The sequence below is a fragment of the Mesoplodon bidens genome (genome assembly GCF_964165515.1).
Source record: "Mesoplodon bidens genome assembly, chromosome: 5".
Lineage (NCBI taxonomy): Eukaryota > Metazoa > Chordata > Mammalia > Artiodactyla > Ziphiidae > Mesoplodon > Mesoplodon bidens.
In genome coordinates, this window is record NC_138161.1 from 69,935,957 (window position 1) to 69,955,852 (window position 19,896).

Genomic DNA, 19,896 nt, shown 5'->3' on the forward strand with positions numbered 1-19,896 from the left:
CTTTGTTTCACTTCTTGTATTTTGATAAGGCATTAATAGCAATGCACGTGCTAGTGATCTTAAGTGTATCAATTATATCTTTAGTGCAGGTATACAGATTTACTTCTTTATACTGGAGTTTGCCTTCTTATTAAACACTTCTAAGGACATCAAGTAAATATAGTTGAGGACATTATTTTCATCAGATTCCTTATTTCTAGATACCTTAGCCTGGGATCAGCACCCCAGTCCTGTTCTATTCCAACACAACTGTCACTCTGCCCAGTTACCTAAGAAATCACTCTCCTTCCCAGCCACCTATCACGTCACCCACAGACAACTTCCCTTGGCAGTACTAGACTGGGAGGAAACAGCAAGCTCTCAGATCCCTATAGCTTTTCCACCAGGAAATGACTTGACTCTTAAGTTTCAGGTTTTACGTGGTCCTTTACTTTCATTAGATTGATTTAGTCTAGTCTTCTCTCTTGCTTCCCTGCCTCTGTTCAAATGTTCACATGAGACCAACTTCCCTCTAGATATGTCACTCTAGTCGTACTCTTTGTGGGCCAGCCCAGGAACAAAAGCCACCATTTACAGCAAGGCTTCAGTGAAAAATGTAATTTACTTGAAAATAATTTTAGGAAAACAACTAGTTAATAAATTGGGGACTGGCTACTTGACAAGAAAAACCCACTGCTGACTGAATCCAGAAAGTGGTAAAGATGACCTCTACCTTGCCAAAATAGAGCACCCGACAGAGATCCCTGATGATGCCAGGCATTTCTGTGATCTTCTCTCGGCATTCTTCAAACTGAGCGGCCACACTATAGCATTTGCTTATGTGTCCACACACCTGCAGACAACACAAGAGAGAGAAAAAAAAAGTCACATGTGCATTCCTTATTTAAGACAGTGGAAATCACATCAGCGGAGATTCGTGAATAATGCTTAATGGTATATATGACACTCCAAAATTAAACAGAATATTTCTATTGAATTATTAGTATTTCTGGTTAAGATTCCCTATAGATTTAGGGTTGGCAAACCATGGCCGCTAAGGCTAACAGGCCAAGTCAACCCTGTTCTTGTATGCCCAGAAAGCTAAGAATGGTTTTTACATTTTGAAAGAGTTGCAAAAATCACAAATAAAAACATGCAACAGACTGTACATAACATGAAAGCCTCAAATATTTACTCTCTGGCCCTTTATAAAAAGAAGTTTGCCAACCTCTGGAATAAAGTACTTTTGTCCAGAATTCTAATAATGTACTATACTTAAAAATAAGGATGAAACTCAAAAGCCTGTACTCGATTGTTTTATATTCTAAATTTTGCCGGCATAAACAAAAGGCCACATAAAAAGATGCATCTACAGTGATCTTAATGAACTCCTGATGGATTTTCTATTAAATAATTCAACAGAAAAGAAGCCAATGAAAACACTAGGGATGGGAGAGGGAGGTAGAGAAGGAAATTAAGGAAGGGGAAAGAAGATAAGTGAAACAAAAATGGCAAAATGACAAATGTTTGAAACTGGGTAAAAAAAAAATTAAGCCAACAGATTACGTATGATTTAGCACAGTGGTTCTTAAAGTGTGACACACAGACCAACAGCATCAGTATCACTTGGGAATTTTGTTAGAAAAGCATATTCTCATGCCCCACCCCAGACATACTGAATCAGAAACTCTGTGGGCAGGGGACCTGGGAGGCAGAGCTCAGCAACCCAGGTTTTAATGAGCCCTCCAAGTGATTCTTACAGATGTTTAAGTCTGAACTACTAGTATAACATAACTTTCTTGGAACCATATGCTTTAGTCTTACCTGTACAGACATGTCACTTGGTTTACTAGAATGATTCAAGACAGCCACACAGCGACTAAATGCCTCTTGTAACACCTGCAGAAAAAGAAGTCAGCCATTAACTCTCCATTTTGACTTGGAGTCTGAAAAGCCTTTTCTGGTAGGGATAAAACATTAATAACCTTTTAATATCAGAAACTTGTCAAAGAAATGTTTGCTCAATTAACATTTGTTAAATAAACAAGTAAACAAAGGACCCTGAAGTTTTTTTAAGCATCCCACTATGCTATTTTGCAAGTAATATTAAGCTCACCAATTTTGAATCCAATATTCTCCAATTCACGTTATGAAATAAAGCTCCATTTATTTTAATTTTGGTATTATAATATAGAGAATATTGTTATCTGTTGCAATAAATTAAACTGTATCAACTGTATTTGTACTTGGTGAATTATTTATTGCTAAGAGACATACAGTTTGCCTAAACTAGCTTGAAGACAAGGACAAAGGTCATTCCATATTACCTCAATTCCATTCTCCCTTCTGAGCTCTTCAGCATTGAGGGCTGAGCAGTTAACAGTATGGAAAGCCAGCTCTGCAGCAGCAGGCAACAATGGTGATTCTTTTGAGAAAAGGAGGTCATCTGAAGTTTCCATTGTTATTGTCCTAATTAGCATGGGGTAGCCTGCATATTTATAAGGCTGTAAATCTGAAATAATCATGGTTCTAAGTTAATTTTGACACTATGTTCAATTATGTTGCCAAAAAAAAAAGACTATAATATGCAACATCTTAAATGTTTCCTAATTCTAGTTTATAAAAAGAAATTAAACCAAGTACAAATCCCTTGGATCTTTTCAACTAGCAAACTTGTTTGGTTGACTTTTCTAAAATGTTTCCACTAGAAAAAGAGTATTTTCTGGTAGATTAAAACTGAACTTTGTGTACAGTGGTTTTGATCCTTTGCAGAATATCTGTTTTTCTATGTTGTCCATGTGATCTTTATAACTTTTCACCTGATCAGACAGCAAGACATAGCCAATGCATCAGAGACCCATACCTCTTTATAAAGAGATAGAAACATTTGATTTAAATGAGTGAATATTTTATATTCTGCTTTCTGAATAACAAGAGTACTTTTCTATTTTACCAGTTATCATAAAATAAACGTTTGAAAATACTGAATATAATTTGTTACTATGAATACAAAATAGAAAGTTAATGTATTAACTGTATTTGGCTAATTCCGTATTTTGATAAGCAAATTTAAAAGTGAAATCTGAAATACACTGGTGCTCAATTCCTGTTTTCTTTTTTTCATTTTTTTAAAAAAAACTAACCTATGAGGCAAAAATATGTAAATTAATTGGCTTTGACTTTATAAGTATCTCTGTCATCCCACTTGAAATCAGCATAAAGCTTTTTGCCTTTTGAGGATGACAAATAATCTGCTTTAAATTAACTCACTTCTAAGATGGCTTAAAAAAAAAAAAAAAAGCCTCTTGGAACTGGTCCCAGTGGTCCTAACACACACATACATAAGAAGGAGAGTGAATTAATGTTAAGTTCTATCAGATCAGGACCCCCATCCCAACTTACTGAGTATAAACCCCCTTTGGGAAAAGTGGAAGACAGCCTGAAAAAACATTCTGACCTTGATGATATACCAATGATGAGCTACAACTGCACCTTGTGGCTAATATAGATTTACCAGCCGTCAAAAAACAACCAATGGTTTGAAAAAGACTTCTTTAAACTCATTCTCATTAGTGATAAATGCGATATAACTAAATGCTTTACAAATGTTTTCTGTTGAGTTCATATGCAAAAGTGAATCAATTAATCACTGTTCTCTAATGACCAAGCTGCTCAATCCGTACGCTGTCCCCTCCAGTACTTAAACTGGAACCCTACTTGTCTTCAATTACCCAACACTCCTGCTTGTCTCAGATCCCCACTGTCCTCTCTTTTCTCCCATCATCCTATAGAGCAAATGGGTCTCCCACTTTGTGTGTAAGCCAAGTTTAGTTCCCAAGCCAATGGACACCTGCCATATTGAACCCAAATCCCACCCTCAACAGTCTTAAAACTTCTCAGTGTGCTCCTAGCTTTCTGGCTGCTACTGTTAGGGCTACCACAAATAGCCCTGAAAACATGCTGGAGATTTCCAATAACCTGTATCCTGAAACTGAAACAGAGCAGGACCCTATGGTCCTTGCCCCCCATGTCCTCCACCTGTGCAAAAACTTTAGCCAAAGAATAAGTTTAATCAGAGAAGTGAGGAAATACAGAAACAAAGGCAAACATTCAAAGGAGACCAAATAATAGTTTAGTCATTAAGCAAAGTCAAGGACCTTTAGTTCCTCCTCAAAGGCTACAGATAATATTCTGAGCCATATCCTGTGAGCTGTCTTATGGATACTGAAACTCCTACCAGGTGGAAGAAGTTAACTACATGATGACCAGACTATAGCCATGACATAAGCTGCCACAATTCTGAGAACTGGCCTCAAGGAAATGGGAACAAACTAACCCTGGAACTGAAGACTAACTGTACTTAAAGCAATCAAGATGACACTGGTCAGACCACCACATGACCAACTTTAAGATGACTGTCAGAGCTGACTGGACTGTTTCTGCATGTAGCCCCTTCCCTCAGCCTATAAAAGCTCTTGCCCACTGGTTTGAGGTGGGGGGAATCGGCCTTTGAACAGGCAGCTGCCCTCCCTCCACCCCACCCCCTTGGTTGCCGGCATCCAAGATAAAGCAAACTTTCCTCTCCACCAACATTGCCTCTTTATTGGCTTTTGAATGGCGAGCAGCTGGATCCCACTTTCGGTTACAAAATCACACCTATTTTATCTATAAATTTTTCAAACTGTCCCACAGGATCAGAGGGTTTTGAAAGCTACCACAGGAAATGAGGTGTGAAGGGATATATATGATCATTTGAAAAGTTTCTGTTGCTTTTTAAAAACCAGAGCACTCTTGGTGTTTTCAGCCTTCAGAGGTTTATGGATAGGTACAGTCTTATAAAAGACATTTAATGATACTTAAATGCCAGGTCCATTTTAGATCTTATTTAATATGTTTACTGCTAAATGGCTAAAGACAAAAACTAACCAAGTACCTCCAGAGAACAGAAATGTACTTTAGGACGGAACAATGAAATCTGGTTGGAAATGTAAACTATTGAAAAACATAGGTAAGAAGTGGAAGGTATAAAACAAACAACATTTTGGGTCTAACTACAGAAAACTACTCTTTTACTGTATCTAAAATGCAATTCTAAGAGTCTTTTGCAATAATAATTAGAAATAGGCTGCAGAAACAAGGAGCATGGTAGAATTAGCTGGAGGGTAAATCAGAATTTGAGAATAACACATGCCTTACCTTCTTTATGACGGTTGAAGAGGATGCTCTGCGTTTTCAGAATTAAAATTATATTCTCTGGATCTGGTCCATCTGTTATTTTTGCTGATTTGGTACATAAAAATTCATAGGCTTTATTTACCTTTTCAAACATATCCTGTATGTAACCAAAGACAATTAACTTTTGTTAACATCTCTAATTACAACTTAGAACACAGGTGATTTGTATTTTGCCAGTAAATTCTTTGGTTTCTATTTTGTTTTGTTTTTTTACATAAAGGAATTCATTCCAACTGTAATATAGGTGGTATACTTTTAAGGTGAAACAATTTATTTTTCCAAATAGTTATTCAATGATCTCAGCACCATTTACTGAAAATTTTTCTTCAGTAGCTTATACCATATATGTCATATTAAACTCATACACTCCAGAGATAGTTTCTGAGTTGTTATAAAAATAGTTATGATAAGAACTACTGTTTTTTGAGCACTATGGCAGGCACTGTGCTAAATGCTTTACATACATTATCTCACTTAATCCTCAAAACAGCCTTGTGAGGTGTGTACCCTTATTAACCTCATCTTTAAGATGTTAAATAGCTTGCCTAAAGTCACAAAGTCCATTGCTGACAGAGCTAAGACGCACACCCAGGTCTGACTCTATCTGTGCTCTTAAATTACTATACAATAATGTTCCTTATCTATATGTTGATCCTTGTGACAGTATAACACTATTTTACTATTGCAGTTTTATAGAGTATTTTAGTATCTGGTAGTTTAAGTCTAGCAACTTAATTCTAATTTCAAAATTTCTTCCTATATTCATTGTTTTCTTTCCCAGATGAATCTGAATTGCTTTAGATTTCTCAAAAAATGTCCCAGGCTTTTGATTAAAAATGCCTTAAACATATAAAAGTGACATTTTTTCAATGCTGTCTTCCTATTCAGGAATACTGCCTGTCTCTAATAAAAAACACTAGCCCTGAATCAGTGGAAATTACTCCAAGTTTCTAGCAACAAACTATGAGTACTGTTTTTATTGGTCCTTGTCTGATTTTATCTTTTATGAATCTCCATTGGCACTGTAGTAGGAAACTGGAAAAGACAAGATCAGGGAATGCTGGCAGCAAATGACTTTAAGTCTGAAGCAAATTTTCTACTTTTTCATTAAGAGTGATATGAAGTTGGATGTCATTAGAAAAAAATTAACTACCCAAAGCAATCTGGGTGGCAATGGCATCACCTACAAATGAATTAAGTTCACCCACATCCTAATTTTCAGTTATTCATGTGACTGCCCATTAGAGTTAATTCTCAAACAGACATGGGTAAGGAAAGAGAATAAAACCCAAAAGGTACTAGTCACAGGGTAGTCCTTTTGATAAAATGAGAGAAGGCCATTTATGCTGAAAACTTGTGCAGGTGGGTCAGAGGTTAATTAAACATATACTGGACATATATTATGAGGCAGACACTGGCACATAAGATGAGCGTATCTCTTCTCTGGCTGAAATAGTAATAAAGCAAAAGCAAGTCAACCCCAAAGCCCTAATTCCAAAGGCAGTACATACCCTCCCTTCTGGATTCTTATCAGGGTGGTACTTCTGTGCAAGTCTGAAGTAAGCTTTTCTAATCTTGCTCTCATCGTGCCTACAAAATAGGAAAACTGTTTCATGAATTAAGTAAGGTGCAAGAAAATACTTACACAATCATCTAAAATGATATTTTAAGAATCTTATTTTTACTGTGTATGATCATATAGTAGATATCAAATTAAACCCAGTAAGATTTAAGTAAGATGATTCCTATGTGTTATCTTTACACATAAAAGATAAAACCTAAACATTCCCTATGCAAGGTTACCATATTCACTTCAAATTACAAAACGAAGAACTAAGAATTTTAAACTTTTCAAAATGTCACTTCAAACTATAATTCTAAGTTATTTTAACTATCAGCCTTGTCAAAAATGAACAAATTCAGTCTATACTTAAGAAAATGTCTTTTAAACTTTTTCTTTAACATATCTAGTCTACTATAAAACTTCACTGATGATAAATTAAATCTGCATTCTTTCCTATACGTTTGTCATTTACTATCCTAAACACACTGTTGTCAAATTTCTTTCTCATGTATAACACAAACTGCAAGAAGGGGGAAGATGATACTGAAAATGACTCACGGGCCCTGTCCTAGAGGGAGATTAAGCACTTCATAAGCATCATCTATTGACATTGTAGGTGGCTTCTTTTCTACTTCCTTCTTCCAGGCATCAAGGGTATCTTTTAGAAGCTTAACCTTAAAGACAGAGAGTTAAAATTTGTATCTATTAAAGTAAAACTATTTCAGAATATAATTTTTAAATTACAGGATTGTTGTGCTGTATTTATTTCAACTGACATTTCTAGGCTAACCAATTAACAGCTTTCTAAAATACAAATAACCAAAATCACCTTCTAGCACTGTTGAATGGTCAGACAGCAAGGTATTTGTTATGGGGCTATATTTTTTTTAAAGTAATATTTTATTATTTATTTATTTATTTTAATTTCTTTTTTTTTTTTAATTTATTTTTGGCCGTGTTGGGTCTTAGTTGCTGCACACAGGATCTTCGTTGAGGCATGCGGGATCTTTGCTGCGGCACGCAGGCTTCTCTCTAGTTGTGGTGTGCGGGTTTTTCTCTTCTCTAGTTGTGACAGCGGCTCCAGAGCACATGGGCTCTGTAGTTGTGGTGCGTGGGTTCCAGAGCACGTGAGCTCTACTTGAGGCGCGAGAGCTCAGTAGTTGTGGCGCCTGGGCTTAGTTGACCCGTGGCATGTGGGATCTTAGTTCCCTGACCGGAAACTGAACTCGCGTCCCCTGCATTGTAAGGCAGATTCTTTTACCGCTGGACCACCAGGGAAGTCCCTACAGTGATACTTTAATTCTCTGCCAATTTTTGTCTCTATTTTTTTTTTTTTTTTTGCGGTACGCGGGCCTCTCACTGTTGTGGCCTCTCCCGTTGCGGAGCACAGGCTCTGGACGTGCAGGCTCAGCGGCCATGGCTCACAGGTCCAGCCGCTTTGCGGCATGTGGGATCTTCCCGGACTGGGGCATGAACCCGTGTCCCCTGCAACGGCAGGCGGACTCTCAACCACTGCGCCACCAGGGAAGCCCTGTCTCTACTTTTAATTGTCAAAGAAACGTTCAGAAAGTACGGAAAACTTTGGAATTAGCATTCACTGTAGTAAGAGAGGAAGCAGTATATGATGGCATGCTTCTCAAGGTGATCAAACATAATTACTGGTATACTGGTATTCAAACAAACATAAGGGATAGTGAACACAAGGGAGTCTGGGTAGGGGTGAGAAGAAGAGACCTAATATTTGCTGCATGCCTATGTGCCAAGAAGGTATGTGCTTTACAGACTGCAGATTTAATTCTTGTATAAAATTTCAGTAATACACGAAAACATTGAGGTTCTGAGAGACAGCTGCATATTTCCCAGTTAATAAGTGATGGAGCTGGATTCCAACCTAGGTCTGACTAAAAAGCCCACACTTTTTCTACTACCTCATGTTGAATCTGGAACAAGCAGCAGTGTCTACCTGCCTTCATTTGGTCATTGCACTGTAAAGAGGCAGTGCGTGATGGTACAAATGGCAATTGTTTTTAAGTCTTCTGATGGTAAGGCTAATGGTAAAACCTCTGCTATAGTAACAGACCAACAGGGGCACCCAGGCCTACTTTATTCCAGGCTTTCACTAGGTATCCAGGGGCTCAAGTTGGATGGGTCCCAAGGGCACTGTGACAGTAGATACTACTATACAAATGTGCAAGTCACACTTACTGCCTCCAGTGTGTGCCAGGAATATGCTGTGTTTTTTTATGTGAATTCTCACTTAATCTTACCAACCACCACATGAAACAGTTGCTATTAGTAGTACTAGTACTATTACCATAACTGAGGCTTAGAGAAGTCAAGCGGTACACTGAATGTACATACAGAGCCATTAATGGACAAACTGAAACTCAACCCCAGACTGCCTAACTCCAGCATCCAGCATCTTAATGAATCTGCTATAAAGATGAGCTCCCACCAAGCTATTATAGTATGTAATTGTATTATATACATGAAATTGAGTTTGTTTTGTTTTTGTCACAAAAGACCAAGATTGTAAAGTCCTTTTACGCTCCCTGAAAAAACTGTCTTTCAGTTTGGGATTTACCCAAATGTACTGAACTACACTCAGAATTACACAATGCTTAAGTAAGGAGGAATATTTAAGAAAGCTATTCTTCTTCTTATCACAGAAAGAAGAAATACCCAGAAGTGATTAGAGGATTTTTTTTATGGTTTAAGAAGGCAAAAATTAATCTGCTGACTTACCGGGTCTTTAATTGGCCAATCTGGAAACCGGAGTGTATCACAAAGTTGTTTGAGGTAATAAATATTACAAAATAGTTCATTTTCTAGCTGTGGGTAGTTGATAACTGGGATGGGACAATATTGATAAAGTGCTCTTGTGTTACTTTGAAGACGAGGTGTGAAATCAGCAAGATGGGCAGCAATCTTCTCTATCATAAGGCGCCTACAATTAGAAAAGTCTCCAAGCATTATGAAGGCATTATTTTATTCTATTTTAAAGAAAAGGTTAAGATAGGTAATCATTCAAGGTAATTACATGGATCTTCTTCAGAATAACTTAGTTATTGGCCTAAAATGAGAGCTTGTAAGAATGTTACTCAGAGTATTCTAAACTTACTATGTAAAAACACTCCATGGACATAAACTTATTTGTAATACAATCTATAAAGAAGACCATAGAGAAAAAGGCTGACAATAGCAGCCCTTCTTATTGAAAATTCAGTCATTAGAAAGTCAAGGAGTATGGAATCTGCATGCATGAGGGCACAGCCACAGAATCAAGTTAGCTATCACCCCAAAGAAGCTGGTCTTTATTTTAGTTAACATAGCACAACCTGGGATCTGGCCCTCAGCTAAGCAGAAGATTGATTTGCTCAGTATACAGAGAGTTACATCTTTTAGATGAGAGACTCATACTAAGCAATCTCCGGAGAAAAATATTATACAGAATAACTGTAATAAATGTATTCATATTCCTATACATTTGTTCCCAATGAAAAATATGAATATTTTCAATATGAAATTTGAAATTTCAATTTTCAAACTGAAAATTTTCAATCTTCTATATGAATATTCATACAGAATATATTCAAATTGATGGCTAACATATGCCAAGCCTGTAGGTCAACCTATCAGAGAAGCCAAATGATGACGAGCAGGTGGCACTGTGAGTATGAGTCAGCCAAAGAAGAATGAGTAACTGACTCAGAAGATCAACTGCCATCCAGCTAAGAAGACCAAGGGGTTCTCCAGAGAGCCAGACTTGACACTGGAACCACTAACTGCCGAGTCTTTCCTGGACAGTGCCTGCCTGGACACTGACATCTGCTTCTGGGCCTCTCCTTTTTCTTGGTGGAAACAGGCTTTTCCTATGGCATTCTCCTGCTAACCTCCAGATTATGGTCAATATGTGCTGGCTAGGGAGCCCTCATTCTAAAATGATTGTGGGTATCTCTAGACTGATCCATTCCATGTGGGCATAGTTTTTAATTAGTGGGGTACAGTTCTATTTCCAAATACCCAGAAGGAGTGTCTTGATTTTATTCCTATATATCTCTTACATACATATTAATTCATTGTCTAAAAGCACCAGTGGTAATAGGCTCCACCCTTACATAAAGCTCTATTAAGGTAACAGTAATTTTGTCAAATCATCTTAGAACAGGAAAAAGCTCAGGGCCTTGTCAACAGCAGTCACTTGATTTGGCACCAATGACTACTGTAGCTTTAGATTATGTAACTAGTGAAAGGAAATCTTTTCAAAGAAATCAAACCAGATGGGAAGAGGCAAAGATTCTGTGTATAAAATACAATCAGCTGGCTATTTACCTCATTTCACTGCTCCAGATTGCTTCTGGAGTATCAAATTCTCCTAGAAAAATCTCAGAAAACTTTTCAGGCTCGTAATTTTCTAAGTAACAAACCATTGCTTCTGGTAGAATGTGCCCAAGTATACTTCTCTGAAAAATATCTTGTCCTTTCGTCTTTAAAAAAAAACAAAACATAATCAGAAACACTAAAGTTATCTTTCAGTTTTCTAATAAATGAAATGGGGTTAGAGAACATTTTAAGAAAGGAGAATAACTGGAACATACTGCTTTTATGCTTTTGAAATTTAGATGGAAAATGGCAAAATAAGAAGTGCAAGGTGTCTGGTATAAACTGGCTTGGCATGAACTCCAAGGTGGAATTACCCCCTCTAGCCCTGCAGTAGCCTTAACCTCCTCATGGGTCAGGTGTTGCCAATATTATTTAGCACAATTAGCCTTTGACCATGTATAACAGTAATGAACAACACAAGGAAGACTCTGCAAAGATTTACATCAATTATTGTGTTACATTGTTGGCTGTAGTTCCCACCTGCACCTGCTTCTGTTTTCAAAAATAAGTCCAGAAAAATTGAGATCTTAAAGAGCCTATCCTCATGAAATGTGGCTAGAATTTAGATGGAGTATTTCTATACAGAGTAATTATAATTAACTGTACTAAGAACTCCATATTCTGGCCAAATGAAGTCAGGGTAATGTTCATACTTATCATGCTAAAATTTTAAACTCATTTCTTTACCTGATGGAAAAAATTCCTAAAGACTATAAATACTTTTCTTATTTCCTTCTAGGCAAACTGAGGATGTTTTATTCTTCTAGGATCTGACAGAGAGACAGGGGGGAAAAAACCCAGACATGGTTTTACCACTTAGTGCAAAGACAAATTAGATGATGAATATTTTCAGGCATTTTACTAATAAAAGCCATAAACTGACTATCTGTTAAACTTTGGGGTGAAGAATTGCTTCTTCTTTAGAATACTATTATTTCATAATTCCTACATCTAGAGTTCTGCTATAAACAAATATTGTTTTGCTGTAATTCAAAATATTGTTAGGGAAAATGATGTCTATAGTTTCTCATATTATAAAATTTGAAAAAAAAGATTACATATGCATAACTTCACAAAAAAAAGGAAAAAAAAAGAATGATTAAAAGTGCCTAATGTTACATTAAGGTGGTAACAATGGGGCAAATTTTTAAAAAACTTTATATTCTCATTTTCTATTTGCATAAAGCTATGGAAATCATACTTCCATGGGCATCACTTTAGTATTATTAGACTGTAGACAGATTACTTTCTAGGGCTTTACTGGCTGCTCTATAAAACATGCAGTTTTTGGTCTTGTGCCTGTTGTCAGACTGGTGTAACATTCCTTGGTTAGTCTCTTAAACGGTGGTCTAGTTTTGGTTTATTCTGCTCTCAATAAAAATTTGAAAATCAATGTTCCATGAAAAGCCTAACAAAATTTCAAACACAATTCAGTTATGTGTTTACAATAAAATATCTCTGTAAAATGCAGATATAAAGCTACATTTTGTCAGAGCTACCTGGATAAGTCTTATCTTTTTTTTGGATTCCTATTTTTCCTCCCCAGTAAAATGGCAAGAATACTTGAGAGCACCTGAAAAATTAAGTAGTTTCAAAAAAAGAAACTTAGCACTTCTAACATGTTGGGATATGAACAAAAAGAAGGTGGAAGTCTTGCTGAATCTGAGTTGACTATATGAGACTCAGGTATATACTGAATTATTTATGAACATTACTAATGTAAATTTTACACTAAGGGAACAAACTATATTCACAGCAATGTCGGGTTATAATTCATATCTACAATTTAATTATTAATTCTAATAGGCAACATTTATTTTCATTTAAAAAATATTAGCTTAGACTTTCTATGTGCAAGGTACCACAAGGAATGCAAAAAATCAAACAATACCTGCCCTCAAGTGCTTATAAGGAAAGGAAGGAAGGAAAATTCACAGCTAAGGAAACCTTAGTGCCAAGACAGCTTCCCCAGTATTAAGTCACGTATTCAGAGGATTAATTTGCCTTACCTCCTCTGACTTGAAAGCCTGTTTGGTATGTGTGTACTTCAAAAATCTAGGAAAAAAAAATTACTTATCAGGTATAGGAACTGATTTAGATTTAGTAACCTTAGTTTTCTAAGACCAGATTTTTTTTTAAGTATAGTTGATTTATAATGTTGTGCCAGTCTCTGCTGTACAGCAAAGTGACTCATACACATATAGACATTCTTTTTTTAATATTCTTTTCCATTACGTTTTATCAAAGGATACTGAATATAGTGCCCTGTGCTCTACAGTAGGACCTTGTTGTTTAAGACCAGATCTTTTATATGTAAATAAGAGCCACAAAAGGCAACTTGTAAATCCATATTCCCAAACAGTTTAATTTCTAATTAAGGCAAGAACTTAAATGAATTAGAAAAAAATTTAAATTATGGCCATATTACAGTTATGTAATAATATAAAAAAATTACTCAATTTTAAGAAAAAAGCAAAATGTAACTGTATATAATATGAATATAGTTATATTAAATCTGTATGATTAAAATACTAGCTGATGATACAATTCTTATGTTAGATGTGGTAAAATAGTGTAATTTTGAATAATTTTTCCCCTATTCTTTTTTTTTAAAATTTATTTATTTTTGGCTGCGTTGGGTCTTCATTGCTGTGCGCAGGCTTTCTCTAGCTGTGGTGAGCAGGGGCTACTCTTTGTTGCGGAGCACGGGCTCTAGGCACACGGCTTCAGTAACTGTGGCACGTGGGCTCACTAGTTGTGGCTCGTGGGCTCTACAGCGCAAGCTCAGTAGTTGTGGTGCACGGGCTTAGTTGCGCTGTGGCATATGGGATTTTCCCGGACCAGGGCTCGAACCCGTGTCCCCTGCATTGGCAGGCGGATTCTTAACCACTGCGCCACCAGGGAAGTCCTCCCCTAGTCTTCTAACTTTCAAATTTTTAGACATATAAACAGCTCTTATAATGAAAAATTTAATAAATGCAATGATATGCTCACAAAAAATTAATTTAATAAATCTGTCCATGTACAATTCAAGTAATTTCAAATGGATTATCACTAGAGCTCTTACCGAGCAACAGGAAGCACATTGGAACCTGTATACATCATGATAAAGAAAAATACTCCACTAAGATAAAGTCGAGGTAACTGTGGGTTATCTTGCATAATACGGTATAACAAAACTGCAACCTTCTCAACAAGGATAGGGTCAAAGGTCAGCAGTAGCTAAAAAAAAAAGAAATAAAATGTCTGGTTATTGGGCTGTAAAAAACTTGCAACATCACCATTCATCTTAGGTTTATGCATTTCATGTGCTGGGGTTACAGTTTCTCATAAGTAGTGTAACAAAATAAAAATCAGACTCAGTATGCTTGTCTAACAGGTTCTAAACAGATTTGAAAAATATTTTATAGCATTTAATGCAGAGATAGTAAAATATTAATAAAGAATTGATCAAAACTTATTCATAAAAAGTGCAAACATGCCTGAAGCTGCTTTGTCATGATTATAGATAAAATTATTTCCTGTGCAGGAATCTTCCTGAATGGACTTCTCTGTTAATGACAAAAGAAGAAAAAAAAAAGTAGCTACCCTTTGGGTTAGTTTCAGGTCAGTTGATTTAAAATGAAGCATCCTCTGAAGACTATCTGAGAACTCAAAAGAGCTGAACAGAGAACAGCTTCCAGTGAAACACCACTAAAAATTAGATCTACAAGTGCGGGTACAAGGCAAGAGGGTAACCAAATACCAGTAGTGCCACTACCAGAAAGTACCAAGAGATGTGGTTTACAGAAATCTGAGCTAGCAATACTGAAGGAGCTATCTGGGATCACTGGAATGAATCTGGGCTAATAAAAAACAAAGCATACAGTATTGCTATGATTAAACACCTGATAAGATAAAACTTACTAAATTTCTTTAATAAAAGTAGCATTTCAATTTCCTATAAACACTTACTTCTGAAGAATTCCCAATTTGGAGTCAAATGCTACCAGTAAAAAATTACAATAACAAGAATAAGTACTAGCTCAGATTAGGGGTCAAAGTTCTAGATTCAGTGTATGAGACTGAATAGCCATATGTCTTTTAAGTAAGTAATTTAAATTTCTCTGTTTTTGGTGTCTTACCTATTCAACAAGGTATTTAGATTATACATAGTAAAACAGTACTATGATATACTTTACAAAAAAAACCTGAGATATAATAACACAGGATTTTCCCTGTGTTTTTAATGGTGTTTGTGTTTAAGATTCAACATCACTCTAACAAAAATATGGGAATTAACAGGCAACAACCCAGAATATTTGAAATTGTGACTATATCAGAAAACCTAGGACATTCATTCACTGTATCTTAGATGACTCCAAAAATTCTGGAGCTGTATCAGATGGTAAAACTGGTGATTGCTCTTACAGTCAAATGATGTACAGAAATCTGTACCAAGCAATGTAGATAGATAATGTTCCTAAAAACCGCTACCACTGCCTAACTGTGCTTAGCAAGAATAAGGCCTCCCAGAATATAGAAAATTAAGTGAAAACAAAAACAGCTTCTAAGAAATGTTTTTCTGAACTCAGTACAAAAAAATATGGGAGGCATATACTGTTAAAAGCAGTTAGGTTTATCAATAAATTTCTTCAATCATCCTACTTGTTCAGTTACTATTCAAAATTTTTGTTAATTAAAATAGATCTTCCCCCCAAAGTTTCATGTTACACTGACCACATCTCTTAAAATCTGTTTTTCAGTCAATCCTCCCTGGCCTGAAATTCAACCCTGCTTGCATTTACTTCTTTCCTTTCAGTTTCATAAGTCTTGGGAAAATGTTTGGGAGAGACAGATTTTCTAGGCATGGTCCTTTCTCTACAGGAGAGAGGCCGGGATAGAAAACAAATTCCTCTCCTTGTACCACCTCACATATGCAGCTGCAGACACACATAGGCCAGGGTGGTAGTGGCTTTCATTTAAGCCTCTGAAAAGAAATGCCCACAACAGAAAAGCACACAAATGTTGAAATGCTGGTATGCTTCAATAACAGAAGTAGGGGAAAATTCTTTTAAAAGTTGATAAGGCACTGTCATATTCAGAAGCCTTTTTCATTACCAGTGACTTTCACTATTGATGAATGTAAAAATATACTGAGTAACTCTCCTCTCCCTTCTCACACCAATGTACAACTGAGAGATACAAATGGCACAAGTTACTGACATATTTTAAGGCCACACCATGTGTGGTTAATATAAAAAAATTAGATTTGACAGAATAATCTATAGACAGGAGAGAAACAGTGACCTGACATCTCTGTGACCTGACTTAGGGCTCATCTGGAGTTTAAGTAGCTTAATTCCCAAAGAGCAGAATATCAATAAGAAAGAAAGAAAAGATACTTAGTATATCCTACATAATTTCAACTCAATGCTTTGGATTAGTTATTATCCATGAAAACATATAACTGAGAAGACTCAAATACTCTGAGGCAAGCTGACAAGACTGCTGTAACTATTTCTTAAGATATAACCCAACATGTCCACATCTGTGGGATGCTGGTGTGCTTCCCAGTACCCCTAACACCATCAACATGCACCACAAACTGTCACCTTTCAGTTATTGCAATGTTGTGATTTTTAAGAACAGATAATAAATAAAACCTTTTGAGAATAATTCTGGAGCCTGGAAGCTTCCCATGTCTAGGCTCTTGGATACACAACCTCCACAGTATATTCAGAATATCAACTCAATTAGGAGTAAGTGAGGTGAGTATAATTCAGGCTTTTTGAAAATGGAACAGACTACAATAAGACAAAGACTGGGGTTCACGATAAAGTTAAATAAGGGAAAATGATTCTTAAAATATTGTTCCTAGTTTATAACATAAAAGTAACTTACCTGAATAATATGGGGAAGGCAAGCATTGTCTGACAGCAGCCTTTTCACTCTAGGTAAAGGTCGAATGATGGCATTATCTTGATCCCTAGAAAAACATTTTTTTATGGTCAACATTTAATGTATTTATTAAAATTTTTATGTTCAGAGCATATGACATTCTACTAGGCATGAAGCATGTTACCTTACATTTTTGTTAATGAAGACTAAGCTCTCATACAGCTGGAAACATGATTAGGTATTTTGGTTTAAATCTATTTGGCTGCTTAATATGACTTCATTTCCTTCCATAAGATTTCCTTGAAAAACAGTACCCTAGAACAGCCAGAGACTCTTATTTATTATTTAAACTTGGTGTTTTCCAACACACTGTCAGTGGATATTCCCCCCAAAGGGCATATCAAACTTTTTCAATAAATGTAAACCTTAATTTAACTACTCTCAGTATTTTCCAAGTGTAGCCTCAATTTTAGTGCTACATTACTTCTAAATACTAACTGTATGTTTTTAAGCCTGATCTGAATTTTAAAGAGAACTGGAACTATAAAAGCCTCAAATGCTATAAAATTAACAATTACTCATTAAATTCCATCACAAAGTATCTTTACTATAGTAAAACAAGATGAAATATATGCAAATTTTGATTGAAAAGTCTGAAAGATTGAAAAGTTCCACGCAAGGGTTATAATTATGACTATCACTGGATAACAAAGTCTCACCTTCACTAGTCAAGCGGGGCACAATGTGGGCCTAGACTCATGTTCTTAAACCAGGAGAGGCTAACCTGACAGATCAGGAGCAGGCACTAGGCACTCCCCACTGGTCTATGAACTACAGAGTGTTCACTTCAAAACTTTCATACCTGATTCAATGAATATGACAATTGTTACTGTTGCTAGAGAGCTGCTAGTAAGCCTCAATTTTGTAACGTTATTTGAAGTTTCCCAGAGAAAGTTGCTTTTTAGTTTACTTTATCAATAAAATTTGCAAATTATTTCTTTATATCTTGTTTCAAAAAGCTCCAAAATCCAAAGCAGCATTCCCCCAAAGCCACAAATAGAAAACCTTTGCTCTAAGTAACTAGAACAATCCCATGCCTTAGCAAGCACCCATACAAATGGGGAGAACAAGATGTTTTAGAGTCCTTGTTAACCACGGAAATGTTCAATTACATTTTACCTGCTTGGAAAATATCCACACATTGTGATCAACATGTTCAATATAAGGGTAGCAAGGTCAGTTTCATTTAGTACAGCCTGTCCACTGGCTAACAGACACCACTTAAGCTGGGGTATTGCCTGAAGTGGTCGCCATCCATCCATGCCTTGAGCCCAGCATCTGGTTTTTGCATTTAACATTCCTTTGGTCCACAATTCTTGCATCTAAATGAATGGAAGGCATCATTATTACAAGCAGACCAAACAAAATGAAAAGGTACACTACTTGAAATGAAAAGGTACAAACTACACATGCAAATTCACTATTAGAAAACAAAAGACTTCTGCTGACAGGCCTTCAGGAACTCAAATTTGGCTGCTAATATTAGAAAATAACCATTTAGTTGGCCAAACTGCAGAGCATAAGGAACACTGAAAAGAATAAACACCATAGGTAGAGTATAAAGCAACCAAATTATATATAAGTGGAAGGCTGGTCTTCTATAAAACTATCTTTGACTAACTTCCGACTGAGCCTGGGAAGCCAAGTTGGCAGGACCAAACATCAACAGATGTTAATTAAGATGGAAATTGCCCTTGGAGTGTATAGGCAATTTTCAATGAATTTAAGACTGTATATTAAAACTTACTTGTTCATACCATAAAGAAGCATTATAGCTTAACATAATTATTATACAAAAGTCATTAAAAACCTGAGCGCTACTTCCATAACTTTTTATTTTTAATTTTTTAAAGTAATTATTTTTAATTGAAGTATAGTTGTTTATAATGCGTTAATTTCTGCTATACAGCAAAGTGATTCAGTTATACATGTATACATTCTTTTTATATTCTTTTCCATTATGGTTTATCCCAGAACATTGAATATAGTTCCCTGTGCTATACAGTAGGACCTTGTTTATCCATTCTACATATACTAGTTTGCATCTGATAACCCCAAACTCCCACTCCATCCCTCCCCTCACTCCCCCTCCCCCTTGGCAATTACAAGTCTGTTCTCTATGTCTGTGAATCTGTTTCTGTTTCATAAATAAGTTCATTTATATCATATTTTAGATTCCACATATAAGTGATATCATATGGTATCTTTCTCTTTCTGACTTACTTCACTTAGTATGATAATCTCTAGTTGCATCCATGTTGCTGCAAATGGCATTATTTTGTTCTTTTTTATGGCTGAGTTATATTCCATTGTATATATGTACCACATCTACTTTATCCATTCAACTGTCGGTGGACATTTAGGTTGCTTCCATGTCTTGGCTATTGTGAATAGTGCTGCTATAAACATAGGGGTGCACATATCTATTTGAATTATAGTTTTGTCCAGATATATGCCAGGAGTGGGATTGCTGGATCATATGGCAACTCTGTTTTTACTTTTTTGAGGAACCTCCACACTGTTTTCCACAGTGGCTGTACCAGCTTACATTCCCACCAACAGTGCAGGAGTGTTCCCTTTTCTCCACACCCTCTCTAGCAAATGTTATTTGTAGACTTTTTAATGATGGCCATTCTGACTGGTATGAGGTGGTACCTCATTGCAGTTTTGATTTGTATTTCTCTAATAATTAACAGTGTCATAACAACAGCTTTTAAACAGTAAGATTTGAAGACATGATTTTGTGTGTATGTGTGTCTAGAAATATAAGTCATCTTGTCCTTTATGTGGAAATA

General features: G+C 36.1%; 1 protein-coding gene across 1 annotated transcript in view; it reads right to left on the reverse strand.

Annotated features, from left to right (window-relative positions):
• The window catches only part of DNAJC13 (DnaJ heat shock protein family (Hsp40) member C13), a 123,063-nt gene that overhangs the window by 39,853 nt on the left and 63,314 nt on the right, over positions 1-19,896 (reverse strand). Inside the window, exons 28-39 of the mRNA XM_081235872.1 lie at positions 18,221-18,423; positions 17,045-17,129; positions 14,229-14,383; positions 13,171-13,216; positions 11,111-11,265; positions 9,524-9,725; positions 7,337-7,452; positions 6,726-6,804; positions 5,176-5,311; positions 2,307-2,491; positions 1,804-1,878; positions 713-832 (exon numbers count right to left, since the gene is read on the reverse strand). Of these exons, the coding sequence (XP_081091998.1) occupies positions 713-832; positions 1,804-1,878; positions 2,307-2,491; positions 5,176-5,311; positions 6,726-6,804; positions 7,337-7,452; positions 9,524-9,725; positions 11,111-11,265; positions 13,171-13,216; positions 14,229-14,383; positions 17,045-17,129; positions 18,221-18,423 (1,557 nt within the window). The remainder of the gene's footprint in view (positions 1-712; positions 833-1,803; positions 1,879-2,306; positions 2,492-5,175; positions 5,312-6,725; positions 6,805-7,336; positions 7,453-9,523; positions 9,726-11,110; positions 11,266-13,170; positions 13,217-14,228; positions 14,384-17,044; positions 17,130-18,220; positions 18,424-19,896) is intronic.